Source organism: Cervus canadensis, chromosome 12, assembly GCF_019320065.1.
Source record: "Cervus canadensis isolate Bull #8, Minnesota chromosome 12, ASM1932006v1, whole genome shotgun sequence".
NCBI lineage: Eukaryota > Metazoa > Chordata > Mammalia > Artiodactyla > Cervidae > Cervus > Cervus canadensis.
Window position 1 is genome coordinate 20,242,506 of NC_057397.1, and position 17,927 is coordinate 20,260,432.

Here is a 17,927-nt window from a genome sequence, read left to right on the forward strand (position 1 = left end):
GGTCTCCTCCCAGTTTCCTGCACGGTCGCCTTTGCTCAGAACCTCACCATCTGCTCAGCTTTGCAAGAGCCTTGGCATCTGCCCACGCCCATCCCCACCATGTACTTCACCCCCCACCCAGATCTGAGATTTTTCTCAATCAAGGATCAGGTTCAGCGTAATGAGGTGGGAGAACCATGGTGTTCAGAGTCAGACAGACCTGAGTGTAAATTCTAACCGTTCTACTCACCAGCTGGGTGATCGTGGACAAGGTATTTAACTTTGGGGAACCTTTGGTAAAATAAAAGTACAGTGGCATGCCTCATGGAGGGACATGTCCTGAAGTCACACAGTCCAGCATTTGGCGGCTCTGGGTTTCATTAGGCGCACCTCCCACAGGTTCTGCCCCAGCCCTCTGCTCATCAGTTTCACTGCACTCAGGGCTCACATGTGCCAAGGGCGAGGGAGCAGTGTGCTTTCTGATCCGCCCATTTCACGGTGTTCAGGTTGAAGCCGTTGTCACCGGTGTGCTCCTGCTGTCTTCTGAGAACGTGCCATGTCCCCACACCCAGGAACTCTCGCTGACTCTGGCCACCTGGTCCCCACACCTTCCCTGAAGCCAATTCTAGCAGCTCCAGGGCCTCAGGGCTCCTTTAGTCCGCAGGGAAGTCTAAACTTACCCTGGAGAGCAGAGCCCACCCTCCACTTTCGTCATATGACTCCCCACGGCCTCCCCACTGCAGTGTCTGTGTGCACGTGGCTTCACTAATCCAGGCACGGCTGTCCAGAAGGTGAAGCTGCAAATAACTACCCTGTTGGTTTCAGGAACTTCCCCCAAATCCGTTTACATGAACATTGGATCGGTCAGCTTCAGTTTCCGTTTACTCTCCCACACTCCCTCCAAAGCTCTCTCCTCCTAACCGGGGCCACTGTTAAGTGATTACACCCCACGCCTTACCCAATCAGGCCCTTGCTCAGAAAGAGTTACCCAAGCCAAGAAGAGCCACCTTCACCTTCCCTTCAGGATCAGAGGCCCTCCTGCAGTGGAAACAATGAACTCAGATTTGAAATGCAAATCAAACCACCAAGAGTTATCTTCTCACACTGGTCAGAATGGCCATCATCAAAAAATCTGCAAACATTAAATGCTGGAGAGGGTGTAGAGAAAAGGGACCCCTCCTGCACTGTTGGTGGGAATGTAAACTGATAGAGCTGTTTGGAGAACAGTGTGGAGATTTCTTTTAAAAACTAGCAATAGAACTACCATATGACCCAGCAATCCCACTCTTGGGAATATACCCTGAGATAACAACAATTGAAAAAAAACACATGTACCTCAATATTCATTGCAGCACTATTTACAATGGCCAGGACCAGGAAGCAACCTAGATGTCCATTGACTAAAAGTGGATAAAGAAGATATGGTACATATATACAACAGAATATTACTCAGCTATAAAAATGAATGAATTTAAGTCAGTTCTAGTGAACTGGATGAACCTAGAGCCTATTATACAGAGTGCTGTTAAGTCAGAAAGAGAAAAACAAATATCTCTAATCATGCATATATATGGAATCTAGATAATGGTACTGATGAACCTCTTTGCAGGGGAGGAAAAGAGACACAGACACAGAGAACAGACTTGCGGACGTAGAGAGGGGACAGAGAGGGAGGGATGAAGTGAGGGAGTAGTGCTGAAACGTATGCATTACCATATGTAAAGCAGCTAATGGGAAATTTCTGTCTAACACAGGGAACTCAGTGCTGTACTCTGTGACAGCCTAGAGGGGTGGGATGGGGTGGGGTGGGGGAGGGAGGTTCGAGAGGGAAGGGATGTATGTATTATGGCAGATTCACATTGATGTACGGCATTAACCAACACAACTTTGTAAAGCAACTATCCTCCAATTGAAGATAAAATTTAAAAAAATAAATTCAAATTGCTCCCCCACAAATGGTCACTGTTGCTTAAAGGAAAAGAAGTTCACTGGATATTTTTTTTGGTTCTCTAATTTCAGATTGGTTCCCTAAGCTTCTGGTTCAGCCTTGTAGGCAGATATGTACTCAAAAAATTATTTCAAGGTCTATAGTGATCTTTTAAAACAGAATTTGGTTGTGTAGATTGGTAATTATTAAAAAAAAAAAAAAAAGCTGAAATGAGCAAATTTTCAGGTTGTGCGAACACATTCAATACATTTATAGATTTAATGGTGTGATTAGCTGCTTTGCTTTCTTGCCTGAACACATAAAATTTATAATAGGTCTCGGATGTTTTCATAATTTGGCAAGTTCTCCCTCAAAAGAGCAGAAAGGGGAGGAAAAGAGCACTGCAACTTCTCAGCTGCAGAAACACACTCATGGTTTTTCTTCTTGAACACTCTTCTGGCTCCTCAAAGAAGAGATGGTCTGATAATGATCTCCGGGAGCTATGCAGTGAGAGCCAAACACAGACCTCACATTTTCTAGCAGTTACATTAAAAAAAATAAGTATAACAAAATGAAAACTAATTTTAAAACTGTGTTTTATTCAAGCTGTTATGTGCAGCATGGATGTGTGTCGCCCCGTGGCACTAAGCAGGACTTGAGCCGGCTGCTCCTACAGAGGGAGCAGGAGGGGGACGAGAAGGGCAGGGGGTGAGGGCGGTGTGGATGAGCGCAGTCTCCAGGCTGGGAAGGGCCCATGGACAGCGGGCCTCAGCCGAGCTCCCGTGACTCAGCCCCTGGGTGACTCCTCCTTAGAGTGTGCAATGATTGCAATCGTTCATAGCTCTCAGAATTGTAGTCAGAGTTAAATCACATATGCAAAGCCCCTGGGAAACCCCTGGTGAATGTTCAGCACTGAATAAATGTTAAAACAAACACATGTGTGTGCGCGCATGCACACACACTTTTTTAAGTTGTCCTGGACATTTGGCAGTACTCATGGGAACCAGTCAAATTCTGCTTGTCCAGGCCAGGAAATTAGCTTCTGCACGTTCCCCAGTGGCTCAGTGATAAAGATTCCGCCTGACAATGCTGGAGACACCGGAGACCAGGGTTCGATCCCTGAGTCGGGAAGACCCCATGGAGAAGGAAATGGCTACCTACTCCAGTATTTTTGCCTGAGAATTCCATGGACAGAGGAGCCTAGTGGGCTACAGTCCATGGAGTTGCACAGAGTCAGACATGACTGAATTGACTTAGCACGCACACATGTTGTCCATAAGGAATTTGCATTCACTCTTCATTAATTTTTTTGTTAAAATATTTATTTTCATTTATTTATGTGGCTGCACACGGTCTTAGTGGGTTTCGAAGAGATGCTCCTGGTGAATTGGGGGAGACAGAGGGCATCTTCAAACATGAACAGTCATTCTGGGGTGTCAGTTGTTCTGAGAAGGAGTGTTTCCAACAAGATCATGGTGAGTCCTTCCTGATGCGATATGTGTATAGTTGAGAAGCTGTTGACAAATACTGAAGGTGCTGAAACACTTTCTTCCTGGACACGGATTTCCTGGAGGCAGGGAGGTCTGGTCTGGGTGCCTCAGAGCACGGCACAGTCAGAACTGGGTGTGGAAGCTTCTTCCTCTCTGGTCCGAGGGCGTTATTTATTTCTTTATTTTTTTGGCTGCCCTGGGCCTTTGTTGTTGCATGTAGCTTTCTTTGGTTGAGGTGAGCAGGGGCTACTCTCTAGTTGTGGTGCGTGGGCTGCTCATTGTAGGGGCTTCTCGTTGTGGAGCATGGGCTCTAGAATGCACGGGCTCCATAGATGTGGCAAATGGGTGGAGTTACCCCCTGGCATGTGGGATCTTCCCAGATGAGGGATTGAACATGTGTCTCCTGAACTGGCAGGTGGATTCCCAATCACAGAACCAGCAGGGAAGTCCCCTCAGGCCTTATTTCTGAAATTCAAGGATGCTAGTCTTGGCGAGAAATGTTCACAGCGATTTCCAATGGATAGATGTTTGATCCTTCACAAGCACTGTTAATGTCTGTCCCCAAAGTGCCATTCTTCCTCCCAAACATCTAAACTATCTCCTCGTACACTCAGTCCCGGATTTCATTCCAGACCGAATAAGGTAATCGGTCACAGAAGGCAAATAGCTGCATTTATATATGATAATACATATTTGAGTGGAAAACTCTGAAACAGCAGATGTTTCTTAGAGCAGGGAAATGTCCATTCTCTTTATGTTTCTACATGTTTAATCACTGGTAAAGGTCGGCACAGAGTGTCCTTTACTCATTGGAGGCCAACGCGAAGCTGTCAATCCTACACAAGGCAGCTTTGAATCCAACTCAATAATTATGTTGTTCTGCCTTAAAAACAACAGCAAATATAAGTCATTTATATTTTCCTTATTTGGGGGCAATTACAATCCAAATGAAGATTTTCAATCCCAATTTGTCAAGTTAATGATTAGGGTGTCAGATCTACATGATGGGTCTGTACAAGAAAAACACATCACAGGGGTGTGGCTGACATGCAAAATGATGCTTCTTTGAACAACTTTATCAGATTGGTGGTGACACTGACCCCTCCTCCCCTCAGCCTGTTGGGACATCGGCCAGGAAGTCGGGGGTTGACTGGATGCTGTTGATGGCCTACAGGAGGGACAGGGGCTTCTCTGGGGGTCAGAACTGGGTTGAATCCTGACCCTGGATTTGTCTCTGGCCTGTGAGGCAGATTATTGACTCTCCAAGTCCTGCAATGCTGATGGAAACCTTTCCATGCATTGGGTCTAGGAAGCTACGAGGACGAACTCAGGACCTCAGAACACCAGGAGGCGCTGTTGTCCCATCAGGATTTAGGGATAGTCCACAAATCTGGGCTTCCCAGGTGGTGCTAGTGGTAAAGAATCCCCCTGTCAATGCAGGAGACATAAGAGATGCCGGTTTGATCCTGGGCTGGGAAGGTCCCATGGAGAGGGAAATGGCACCCACTCCAGTGTTCTTGCCTGGAGAATCGCAGGGATAGAGGAGCCTGCCTTGCTGCAGTCCGTAGGATTGAGAGTCGGATGTGACTGAAGCAACTTAGCACACATGTGTCTGGGCCCAACAAATCTTTTTTTTTTTTTTTTAAACATTCAACTTTGGAAAAGCACATAGCAGTATTTATTAGAGCTGGCTAAAATCCCATTCTTAGTTTTAGACCTGAAAGAAATAAGTGAATACCAATAGATGTCATAATCTTGACTAATTCTTGTTTTCTTTCTTTGTGTTGACACAGCTCACAGGTAAGCAGACAGAGCCCCATGGCTGAGATACTAAAAACAGTGGAAAGTGGTCCAATCCGACTGTATCTTTTCCTGGTTTTCTGGTCTTGGGCAACTTATCCACTTTCCTGAGCAACAGTTTCCTCATCAGTGTCTTTGGGCCTCGGGATGTTTACTTCATAAACGTGCTTGAGGATTTCAGGACATGACTATATAGGCATCAATGATGGGGTCTGACGGTGTTGACAGTGATTAACCAATTAAATCTGCTTGTGTCGTAATCAACTGCTCAATCATGACAGGAAATAGCAAGGTACTGCTCCCAGACCACAATAAAATGGATGTGATGTGTGGAAAGAGACATAGAAAACATGAGTTATAAGATTAGTAAAATATTTACGTATCATGATGTCAACTTTTAAAACATTTTCTAGGTAGCCAAATCAAAAACTCATTTACCCTCTTCTTTTTGCTCATAACATAATTACAGTGGAAGAATTTTACTTCTCTGCCTAAAGGCTCCAGGACTTTTCACGGGCTGGTGACAAGGTTTTCACCTGAAAACAACCACAGCAAAACTCATCATCAGTTTTTATTTCCTACCAAATATCAGAGGTACAGCACTGAACACAATTGTATTGCATTCAGGTAAGAAATTGTAGGGCTTCCCTGGTGGCTCAGGCGGTAAAGAATCTGCCTGCAATGCAGGAGACCCAGGTTCAATTCATGAGTTGGGAAGATCCCCTGGAGAAGGGCATGGCAACTCACTCCAGTACTCTTGCCTGGAGAATTCCATGGACAGAGGAGCCTGGTGTAATTGTTTGAATAGGTGGAATACATTGTCTTTAATGGAGATTTGATCCTTCTTTGGTTTTAGATCTTTCTTTGGTATTCTGAAGTCTGCGTGTGGAAATTACAATTCTTTAGCACAGATGTTTATAAAATGACCCCCTCTCCCACTTACCTGGGCTTCTTGCTTCTTATGGCCTCACTTCTCACTTATTTTGCGATATTTCAAACACCTGCTTGGTGGATGACCGTCTCATTGTCATCTTTTGTAGAAGCTTCTCCACGCTGCCTGCAAATTCTTTCTTCTAACTTGCCAACTCGTCTGTAACCAGCGCTTCTTTCCAGGGAATTGGAGTCAGGGTGGTACCCTGCTCACTGTGTCCACAGGAGGCTGTGTCCCTGTCACTCACTTCCCTGTCTCCTGCTAGGCGGAACTCCCCGGGAGTGGGCCTGGCACACACGCCTTCTGATAAAACACCTGTCGTCTGAACATCTCTGACTCGGCATCCTGTCTTGTTTCTCCTCTTCTGCCACATCGACTGGGATGTGTATGTGGCTCGCAGACATAAAACTCCATGGAGGGCAAGATGCCTGTGCTCTGCAAGGGGTTCGTGGAGCAGATTTGCAGCTTGTGATCCCTTTATAGGATGGATCACATGTGCATCGTAGATAGATCAACTGGTGATTATAAGCGAGCTACAAGGACTTCCCTAGTGGTCCAGTGGTTAAAGAATCAGCTTAGAAATACAGGGGACATCTGTTCGATACCTGGATCAGAAAGATCCCACATGCCTCGGAGCAACTAAGCCTGAATACCACAACTACTGAGCCGGCATGCCTAGAGTCTGGGAGCCACAACTTGCGAGTCCAGAAGCCACAACGACAGAACCCGAGTGATACAGTGAAGTCCCCCACTTGCTCCAACTAAGATCTGATGCAGCCAAATAAATAAGAATTTTTTAAAATATTAAAAAAAAACAAGCTAAATATATCTTTAACTGCTGTGTGCCAACCCCTGTGATGCAAAGGTCTACTCAGGTATCTGTCTTTTCTCTGGGGACCCAGACTCCCTTTCAGTCAAGTTTGCTTTAACACAAGGATGACATGGGTTTGTTTTTAAAAACCATATTGAGTATAAATGGCAACCAACCTAGAGACGTGTAAAAGTGAGCAAGAAACTGGAAAATTAAATCAAGCTGTTTGAAACAAGATAGGAAAAATATGCAAGACAAAGAGGTGCTGTGAAGAATTAATGATTTTCCTTTAATCTGAGTTCATCTGGCTTGTAGGAATACACAGAGATACTCCTCAAAGCAGGGTTAGCATTAGGAGGGTGGGGCCTCTCTCTTACTGCTCACCAGACGCGGGTGAATTTCCAGCAAAGGTTTCCTGACATCAGAGGCAGTGGCCCTTCTGTATGTGCATTTACTGGAACCCAGACTGGGATGGTGTAGCAGCTGGCAAAAAGTCCTCTCCACTTGGGGTGAGAAATCAAGCCAAGCAGACTGGTTGATGGACCCCAAAGAATCAAAGTGACGCAGAGGCTCAGGGGTGCCCTCCCCTCCCCCACTGAGCTCCTGGGGTTGGGGGAGAGTGTTTATCATGGGCTGGCCACAAGCCTCTCTATATAGCAGCTCGAGAAGGACCACACTGAAACTCTTTTCCGTTTTTATTTCCTACCATACACCAAATGTACAGCACTGAACACAATCGGTTGCTTTGATGTAAGAAATATTAATTGTTTGAAGAAACGGTGTACAAACTACTTCAAATTAAAAAAAATGCATACATCATTGCTTTTTTTGTTTGTTTGTTTACAAAAGACCCAATTTACAGTATCGATCATTAACATCATGGAAAGAAACAAAAATTCAGTGCACGTTACAAAACAGACCAAGTACAAAGGAGGCAAATAAAAACAAACATCCTTCACAAAACCATCCTGTTCAAACTACGCAAACACAAATCAACGAACCTGAATTGCAGTAAATTATGGTAATAAATACATAGGTTGGTGTAAGAGATTTCTTTTAAATTAAATAAAATATATAACAAACTCGTTAAAATATTTAGCAAATTAAACCTTTGTCTTTGTAATAAGTGAACTCATTTGTATGCATCTATCGAGGACTGTATAGCAAAATGTTTGTAAATACATAACTTTAATAGAAAATTTCGTTTGGTGTCCCGTTTATAATAGACAGCACACGCGTTAGCTCTTTTTTCTTAAAGTTGATTTTTAAATACTCACCGCTCCTACCTAAGAACTGACATCTCATTTTCACTAGACTAAGAGTCAAGGATTTCAATGAACGCCAAACCAAAGATAAGCCCCACTTCATACAGAACAGTGACTAGTGTCGTGGTGGGGGGATTACTGCGCATGGCGCTTCAGCTGGTGCAGCAACGGTAACAACAGTGGAAAACAGCAAGCCTGCCAGCACCGTGGCATCCAGTCCACATACACATCCATGTTGCTAAGAAAAATAAACACTTTGTTACAGCACAGAAATCAAGCCCATTTACACAGAGGCACGTCGCACACCCAGGGTGTGTGCACAGCAAAAAGGCAGTTTAGCTGGTTGTCTATACCTTTCTCTTAAAAAAAATAAATATAAAAAAACTTTTGAAACAATGCTTAACTACTTTACAATCCCTGAAATAGACATCGCCTTTCCTATAGCAACTACTAACCTCTGATCCATCCAGAAACTCGAGATCGAAGGCTCAATCTCGCGTCGGTGAGCGTGTCTGTGTGCCTGTGGGTGTGAGTGTCTGTACTTTGCAGCACGCCTCTGTCTGCAGAAAGACTTTTGTCAAATCAAAAGCTGTCTGTTTGCCTCAGGAGGCTGAGACAATGTTGCCAGTGTTTAAAGCAGTGACTCAGATCCGGGTACCATTCTTGCTTGTGTGACTGTATTTTCCATTCCTTTCCAGTCAACCCAGTAAGATAAATGCTATTTCAGGGGGATATGGTATCTACACAGTTTTCCATGTGGGTGCGTTTACATTTGCTAAGTACAAATCTACAACACTGTCCCTTGTGTATTGTACCAACAAGTGGCAGGAAAGCCTGGCCAGTCACATCGAGTCTTACTTCTCGTCTTGGGGTAAGAGCTGCCAACTATCTGGTGTAACCTGAAAAACAAATAGACAAACCTGCATCGCTAAAAAGCTTGTTTCTTGAAATAATTTCAAATAAATACTTCATATGAACTGAAACCAGACAGCGAAGTCGAATACTTTGCTGATTGCTCTATTTAATTATTGCTAACAAATTTGAAACAGGCTGGTTTTCAGTCCACTGTGCTTCTGTAGGACACACATCCTGTGAGTGAGTGCCTTTTATCTTGTGCCCCTCCACGTGTTTTACCCAAGCCCATTCATAAACACAAAGCTCGTGAAAGGGGTTGGGGGTGAGGGGGTAGAGTGTGCAATAAAAATTAAACTGGACCACAGTGCAGTCCTTAGACAAGGATTTTCCTTCATATTTTTTTTGTCTTCTCCTTTAAACCCAGCCAGATATGTGATTTGAGAATAGCATTTCTAATATTTAAATTCTATTGGAAAATAAATTAATAAACACACTTGTAAAAATATGGCAGACTTCAAAATGCAGTTAAAAGATAAAAAACTCTTTGATTAGAAATAAATAAAATATAAAAATGTCACATTTATTTTACATATACTGTACAAAAAAAAACCCAAAAGAGTGCAATGAAGGAATAAAAGGAAAACATATGAAAATAAATAAGATCTAATATTTGACTGCATTGCTTTTTCATCCAAAGAGTCTATCATAGTTTTTCTTTCCTTTTCACGTCAGCTGGAGGGGGATAAATTAGTGCAATGTTGCAATTGTAAATGCAGTATGGCCACTGCCTGCCCGGGCGGCCTGGAGCCCCCCCAGGTGCGTCTGTGAGGCTGGCAGGGCTCCCCGGGGCTGGGGCGCTGCAGTCTACACGTGGATGCCCTTGACCGCCTGCCTGATGCTCTCCAGCAGAGCTTTGCATTCCGGCGAGGAGTCCTGCTCCAGGTTGCTGTACATGTCTGTGAGCGTGTTGACATACGCCTCGAAATTCTGCTCACTGATGGGCCCCTGAAGGAGGACAGAACACGGGGCTCCAGTCACGTGACCTGGGCTGCTGGGAAAGGGGGAGCAGGTCTACAGGGTGTGGTATTCTGACCCTGGAGCCTGGGGAGGCAGGAGGGGCCCCGTGTGGCGGTAGGAGTTCAGGGGGAGGCAGGGGTGAGTGTGTGATGGGCGGGTCTGCTCACTCTTGACTCGGCTACCGGGGTGAGTGTGACCCCGTGTCTGTGCGTGTGTGCCAAGTCCCTTCAGTTGTGTCCGGCTCTTTAAGACCCCATGGACTGTAGCCCACCAGGCTCCTTTGTCCATGGGATTCTCCAGGCAAGAGTAATGGAATGGATTGCCATTCCCTACTCCAGGGGATCCTCCCAACCCAGGGATTGAACCCACGTCTCTTACGTCTCCTGCATTGGCAGGCAGGTTCTTTACCACTAGCGCCATCTGGGAAGGCCATCCGACTGTCCATACTTTGGGAAAAGCTGGGAGCCACACAGGGTGGAGGTCTGGCTACTGGGTCAGGCCCCTCCCAGCTACACCCGTTCTGCACCCCTTCTCCTAAGGAGGGGTCTCAGCCTCAGCTCATGTGTCCATGAGCTCAGCACGGAGACCTCATCTGTGGAAGGGGGTGCAGGCCAGGTGGGGGAGGGGAGGCCCTGCTCATGCCAGAAGCTTCCCCAGACTGCCCTGAGCTGGGACCAAAGGAATGTGGGGGTGAGGGGGCAGCTGTGTGGTGGGAATTGTCCTCCTTCACCCTCAGACCCCTTTGTCCACATCCCGCTTCCGGAGAGTCAGAGGCAGGCTCTTTTCCCCTTTTCTCTGTCCCTCCAGGTGATGATGGGAGCCACAGTCAGGTTTGCTCACCTCGGCTCTCTGTGTGCTGGGGCACCTCCTCTCCCTGACCTGATGGCTCAAACTGAACAGCCCCCCGACACATGGAAACTGCACATGAGTGGAAGGACCGAGCGACCAGCAGGTCTCCCCTGCCCGAGCCACCCCTCTGCCCTAGCCCTGGGAGGGAGCCTGGGGGCACGGGGAGGGAGCCGTGGCCTCAGACTGACCATCTGCGGGAGCTGGATGTCAGCAAGGCTGGAGATGAGGGCCTGGCTGAGCCCCGCCAGCTCCTTCAGCAGGCTCTCGTTGTTCTGTTCTATCAGCTTGTTCTCCTCCTCGATGGTCTTTAAGTTGCTCTCCATGGACGTGATCTGAAAGGGAGAGAACTTGGGAACATGGAAGCAGATTCCGGAAGGACAGGGCACCAGGTGGGTCTTGTCCCATCCTGACCCCCTTCCCTCTTTCTTTCTTTTTACCTGCGTCTGGAGTTTCATCATATCGGCTTCAATTTTAAGGTTGGACTCATTGAGTTCCTTTATTTCTTCATCCAAATGCCTAATTTCTTCATCACTCTCTATACCTGTAAAAAGTCAGATTATTTCAAAGTGAAAAAAGAAGACTGACAAATCTGAGTCCATTTATGTTTAATGTGTGGTTTGCTAAGTGAGAGCTGGACCGTAAAGAAGGCAGAGCACCAAAGAATTGATGCTTTTGAACTGTGGTGCTAGAAAAGACTCTTGAGAGTCCCTTGGACTGCAAGGAGATCAAACCAGTCAATCTTAAAGGAAGTCAACCCTGAATACTCATTGGAAGGACTGATGTTGAAGCTGAAGCTTCAATACTTTGGCCACCTGATGCAAAGAGCCAACTCACTGCAAAAGACCCTCAGGCTGGGAAAGATTGACGGCAAAAGGAGAGGGTGACAGAGGATGAGATGGTTGGATGGCATCACCAGTGCAATGGACATGAACTTGGGCAAACTCCAGGAGATGGTGGGGGACAGGGAAACCTGATGTGCTGCATTTCATGGGGTTGCAAAGAGTCAGACACGACTTGGCGAATGAATAACGACAAGAGAAAGTAAGACTTTAACTTGAAATGCTGAATTTTTACCCAAACCCATGCCCAAGATTCTAAGAAAGTGGGTTTAAAGAGTTGCAGGATGGACTCCCTTGGTAAGACATGCCCTAGGGTTAAATGTAGCTCTGCTGTGTTCCAGGTCTGCTGCCAGATGGGTTCACAAGTAAGGTCTCATTGGAAGTTGGCTGGACCCTGTGGGGCAGGAGTCATCACCCCTCCTCCCATGAAGGCCAGAGCCTCACAAGGCTAAAGGAGGCTCACTGAGCACCCACACGACCACATCACCTGGCTGGGGCCAAGGGCAGGGGCAGGGCTGACCTGAGATCCAAGGCCTGTGAGTCCTCTTGTGCACAATGCTACCGGGACAGGAGCACCCGGACTGAGCTGATTAATGACCAAATGTAGGGACCTTCTGAGCCACTGTTAGAGGCAGAGGGGGGTCCTGGCAGGGGGGTTCGAGCCCAGGGACCCACAGCTTGGCTTCTTCATGGACTTTAATCAGAAGCAAATGTGGTCTGGGGGCAGTGCGGCTTTGAATTCTGAACACTGCCTGACCCTTGTTCTTGAAGTTGAGTTACTTCACCTCCTCATGCTTCAATAAAATGCTGTGAGAATTAACACAAAAAAACATAAAGTGCTGAACAGACAACAGGTTCTCAATGAACGGGGTTATCTTCCTGTCATTCTTTTATAAGAGGAATATGAATGAATATTAAAGATTTTGAAAGCTAGGAATAGTGGCTGATATTCAGAGGCCAGGAGCCGGATTTAAGGTCATCTCAACAGTCCAGAATGACAACTCTAAACCAGAAGATGACAATTCAGCAGGATAAATGTGGTCACCAGCATTTAGATTTAGTAAGATCAATGCCTGGAAGTAGGCTGAGTGGGACTCGACAGCTTGTGTGAAGAGGTGCAGGCTCTGGTACCCTCCTGGGTGACTGTTCTGGAACAACAGTGCATCACCTACTGAAGTGGGGCCTCACAGGCTCCACGGCCCAGCAACTTTATCCCTAGGCCCGCACCTGGGGCAAACTCTACAACAGGAAGATGTGCAAGGTGCACGAGGCATATTGTGCATGGAAGCACAACCTGGAAACAAGACACTATTTCTAAGAGTCATGCATGGATTTAAAAGATGGAGCAATGCTTTCAGAGAAATAAAGTAGCAACAACTGCGAGTCCCTGGCTCAGTTCTACTCGTGTAGAACTGAGTGCCAAAGATGCCATTGACTAAAATCGATAAAGCAAAGTAATGACTTCACCTCTGTTTCCCAGATGCGTCAGGATGATCTTGTAAGAGAAGAACACACGTGTGAGAAAACACTGATGAGAACTCAAGAAAAGTACTCGGGAATCAGAGGGACATGAGAAGATTCCAGTAGGGAGGATGGCTTAGCCACTGTGTTGGGGGTCGGCCCTGGGAAAACGTGCAGGGAAATAGACACAGAGATCCTGAATTAAATCATCTGGATTCACCATAAAAATATCATTCTGGGTGTAGGACAAAAGGTAAGGATTCAAACATGGGTGCCCAGACCTTGAAATTTGATAGAGGGCTCATACCAGGAACACACATACATGCAGGCTCATACAAAAACTGTCATTTTAAGATTGAAGGACACAAGTTCAACCAGTGTACCCTAATTCATCCAGCATCATTGACCGATTTTCTCTGTTGGAGATCCTTATTAAAAAATAAGGAAAAAAACCAAGACATTGTTTTTTAGAGAAAGTTATAGCTTAGTTCAAATTTCAGGAAAGTGTCTTTCTTGCCTGTTTAAATAGCACTTCCAGCATGGAGCAGGGTTTGGATGTGGGCCCCTTGGGGGGCCAAACCTCGGGGGTCGTGGCCCCACCCTGTCCTCCTACCTCCAGATGCTTTGACCTTGATGGTCATTAGTTCTTCAGAGACCTTGCCCTTCTTGATGGCTTGTGCATTGAGAGGACATCCGGACAAGCTGTGAAAGTGAAAATTACACCAGTGGGTGAAACCAGTACTGTTTCTTAGAAAAATTAAAATTTTGTATTCACTACATACTCTTTAGTCTTTGCCTGCCTACTCATTACATTATAATCTGCAGTCTCTGTGCAGAAAGTAACAATATCTTCTAAAACAAAAGCAGTGAAAGTGAAAGTCTCTCAGTCATGTTTGACTCTTTGCGACCCCATGGACTATACAGTCTGTGGAATTCTCCAGGCCAGAATACTGGAGTGGGTAGCCGTTCGCTTCTCCAGGGCGTCTTCCCAACCCAGGGATCGAACCCAGGTCTCCCACATTGCAGGCAGATTCTTTACCAGCTGAGTCACAAGGGAAGCCCAAAAGTACTGCAGTGGGTAGCCCATCCCTTCTCAGGAGGATCTTCCTGACCCAGGAATTGAGATGGGATCTCCTGCATTGCAGGTGAATTCTTTACCAGCTGAGATACCAGGGAAGCACACAAATAATGTAAAATGTTTTGTATTTTTTCTTAAAATACAAATAGCTACTGTTGATCATTATCATTTAATTAATTTTTTTAAAATATCACTATTTTGTATTTTTGTGTCATTTTTTTTCTTTTAGCAGTAGTTACTTTATTTTCTGTAAATGTAAAATTGTACCTATATATTTTGAATAAGATTTGCTCCAAATTAGTCAAAATGCCATGGATAATAAATCTAGTTCTTTCTGTCTCTATACACACTGTCATTGGATCTTTACAGAATGACTCAAAATAATACAAGCTCAAAATAATTATTCTACTCCGTGATGGCAAATTCAGTTTGGGTAAGTGAAAGTTTCAAATTTACTCTTTAATTTTTCTTAAAAAAATTGTTTTGTTGGAGTATAGCTGTTTTACAATTCTGTATTATTTTCTGCTGTACAGAAAAGTGAAGCAGCTATTCTGTAACTTTTTTATTTCCCCTCTAAGACTTCATTTTGTAAAAATGATGTTTTGCTTCTTCAGAGCTTTATTTTCCTTTTCTTCTTTTTTTTTTTTACTTAATAATTTTATTTATTTTTTCTTTCAGCCATGGATAAAACGTCATTTTTCATTAAAAAAATCTCTTTGTTGTTGTTTAGTTGCTAAGTCGTGTCTAAGTCTTTTCAACCATGTGGACTGTAGCCCGCCCGGCTCCTCTGTCCATGGGATTCTCCAGGCCAGAGTACTGGAGTGGGTAGCCTTCCCCTTCTCCAGGGGATCTTCCCAACCCAGGGATCGAACTCGAATCTCCTGCATTGGCAGGCAGGTTCTTTACCACTGAACCACCTGGTACCCGACAGGAAAAGAAAAGGAGGGGCTGCAGGCATATTTATGTGCCTTCACTGCTCACAGTGCACTGTCTTGTAGACTGTTTATATATCTTTCCTATGAAGCTGTTCCGTTCAGGCCTGCTTCTTTCATCTGTTTTATTTAAATTGCACCAAAATGATAATGACAACATTGAACAAAACATGTTTTCTGTTGGACATGACGAGATGATTTTTTGTTCTAAGCAGCCATTAATTTTTTGTCATTTGTTATATTTTTGGATCAACAATTTTGAAATAAAATTAAAAAATTATAATAATCAACCATTGAAAATATTTTTTCCCACAGAAATTTGGTTTCTAATTATTCATGAAACAATCATTTTCCATCCAAAGATTAGGACATTTGGTAGAGTGAAAGAGGATATTTCTGAAGCAAAACCCTTAGTAAACGCTTGTAGAGTGCATGCATATTTTGAAGAATTTAAAATTAATATTTAAAATATTAAGATGATATGAAATAAAACAATACAGATATGTAATACTACATGTAAAAGGAAGGCTGTGTGGTTTTCCAAGACTTGATAAATTATGAAATATTTTAAAAGGGAAAAAAATAATGAAAAAGTAGAAACTGAACTGTGACCATGATATTTTTTTTTGGAAACTGCTCACGTAAAGGGTGGCCTCAACTGGCACAACACTGCAAAACAATTATCTTCCAATAAAAAAAAAAGAAAGAAGATGTGAGAAAAAAAAGAAAAAATCCTCTATAAGCTGCATTATCTTTTTTTTTTTTTTTTCTGGAAAGTTTTTGCAAGGCTGTCTTGTTTTAAGTCACCTATTGTGTTCTTAGAAAAGGGTCACAAACAGGATTACTGTCTAGTTGGTAAATGGGACTTTAAAAGTGTGAAACAGATCACCAGCCCAGGTGGGATGCATGAGACAAGTGCTTGGGCCTGGTGCACTGGCAAGACCCAGAGGAATCGGGTGGAGAGGGAGGTGGAAGGGGGGATCGGGATGGGGAATACATGTAACTCCACGGCTGATTCATGTCAATGTATGACAAAACCTATTGCAATGTTGTGAAGTAATTAGCCTCCAACTAATAAAAATAATTGAAAAAAAAAAAAGACTCTGAGTTGCCAACAAAGGGGGTGCAGGCTCAATCCCTGGTCAGGGAACTAGATTCCACATCCCGTGGAACATGGCCAAAAGATAAAAATAAGAGTAACAATAAAAAAATTTTTTTTAATAAATAAATAAAATTAAGTTAAAAAAAAAAAAAGTGACCTGTGGGAGGCTGGTAACAAGATGGAGGTTAACACCTCCAGAGAGTTCTCTGACTCTACCCTTGAGGGTCTGGGTTATCCAGGCAACACGGGGTGAGAGGAGCGGTTGTGTGGATGGTCATTGAAGCCCCACAACCACGGGACTGACATCTAGTACAGTTCATGACAGATGCGAGACTCTGGTCTAAAAATGCCACTGCGGGCTTCCCTGGTGGGCCAGGGGTTAAGAGTCCAAGCTTGCAATGCAGCGGGCACGGGTTCCATTGTGGTGGAGGAACTAAGATCCCACATGCTCGTGGCGGGGCCAAGAAAATTTTTAAAAACACTAGTGGGTATTTTCTATCTCCTGGGATATGAAACAAATTCTAAATTTAAGAAAACTGGGGCTTGAAAATATTTTTAAAGTTCCTTTTTCTTTTGAGGAGGCCAGGTCCTCCACAAGGCTCAGTTCTGCTGCTCAGGGAAAGGGAAGGTTGGCTGGGCATCACCTTCAGGGTCTGGGCTATGTGTTGTAAAGGCAGAAAAGATGTGCTTTTTATGGCTTGGACCAAATTCACAGTGCTATTGAAGTACAGGAAGGCAATTTTAAACTATATCTTTGTCTGCCCTGTTATAATGAAATTGCAGGCAACACATTTGTGTGAGGGACATCCCTCTATAATATATTTATAATCTTCAATAAAATGACAGTTACATGTAGTAGTAAATGAGTTATATTTAGTCCCAGGACTTCTGGTTTTCAGCTTCGAACATCCATGAGTGTGTGCATTTGTTTGTGTATTTAACACAACACCATTCGTCACCTCAGTTGCCATTCTTTCAAAGTGGAGGTTTGTAACATGAAGACGAAAAGCAAGGTTGTAAAGTAATTAGCATGTAACCCTGATGCTAGAAAAGATTGAAGGCAGGAGGAGAAAGGGGCGGCAGAGAATGAAACGGTTGGATGGCATCACTGACTCAACGGAGATGAGTTTGAGCAAACTCCAGGAGATAGTGAAGGACAAGGAAGTCTGGCGTGCAGCAGCCCACGGGGGTTGCAGAGAGTCAGACACGACTTAGCGACTAAACAGTAACAACAAACACAGCCCTGACGTCAAGCACATGTAACTGTTCTCTAGGCAAGTTTCATAATTATTCTCGTTTTGCTGAATCTTAAATGAGAAAAGTTACAGACCGTGCCTTAGAGGATGGCCAAGAGAAATCTGCAGGAGTGTTTGCCTGGTGGTTGGAAGGAGCCAGGAAACACCAGGGGTGGGCTGGGACCTAGCTCAGAAGAGCTTTGTGTCCTGATGCTGTGAGCTGTGCACGGGGGCAATTCTTGAACTTCCCCGCACAAGGATTTGTCTGTCAACAGAGGCAACCATAGCGCCTGTAGCTCATGGGGTTTGTGAGAGTTTAAAGGAATAAACAGTGTGAGGAACTTATTTGGAACAGG

General features: G+C 44.5%; 1 protein-coding gene across 2 annotated transcripts in view; it reads right to left on the minus strand.

Moving 5' to 3' along the window:
* Nucleotides 1–7,712: 7,712 nt before the first annotated feature.
* Nucleotides 7,713–17,927, minus strand: part of ST18 (ST18 C2H2C-type zinc finger transcription factor) — a 93,798-nt gene continuing 83,583 nt past the window's right edge. For both annotated transcript variants that reach the window (XM_043484023.1, XM_043484022.1), the window contains exons 19-22: nt 13,838–13,926; nt 11,362–11,465; nt 11,113–11,256; nt 7,713–10,063 (exon numbers count right to left, since the gene is read on the minus strand). In XM_043484023.1, coding sequence (XP_043339958.1) covers nt 9,923–10,063; nt 11,113–11,256; nt 11,362–11,465; nt 13,838–13,926 — 478 coding nt within the window. In that variant the 3' untranslated portion in view covers nt 7,713–9,922. The remainder of the gene's footprint in view (nt 10,064–11,112; nt 11,257–11,361; nt 11,466–13,837; nt 13,927–17,927) is intronic.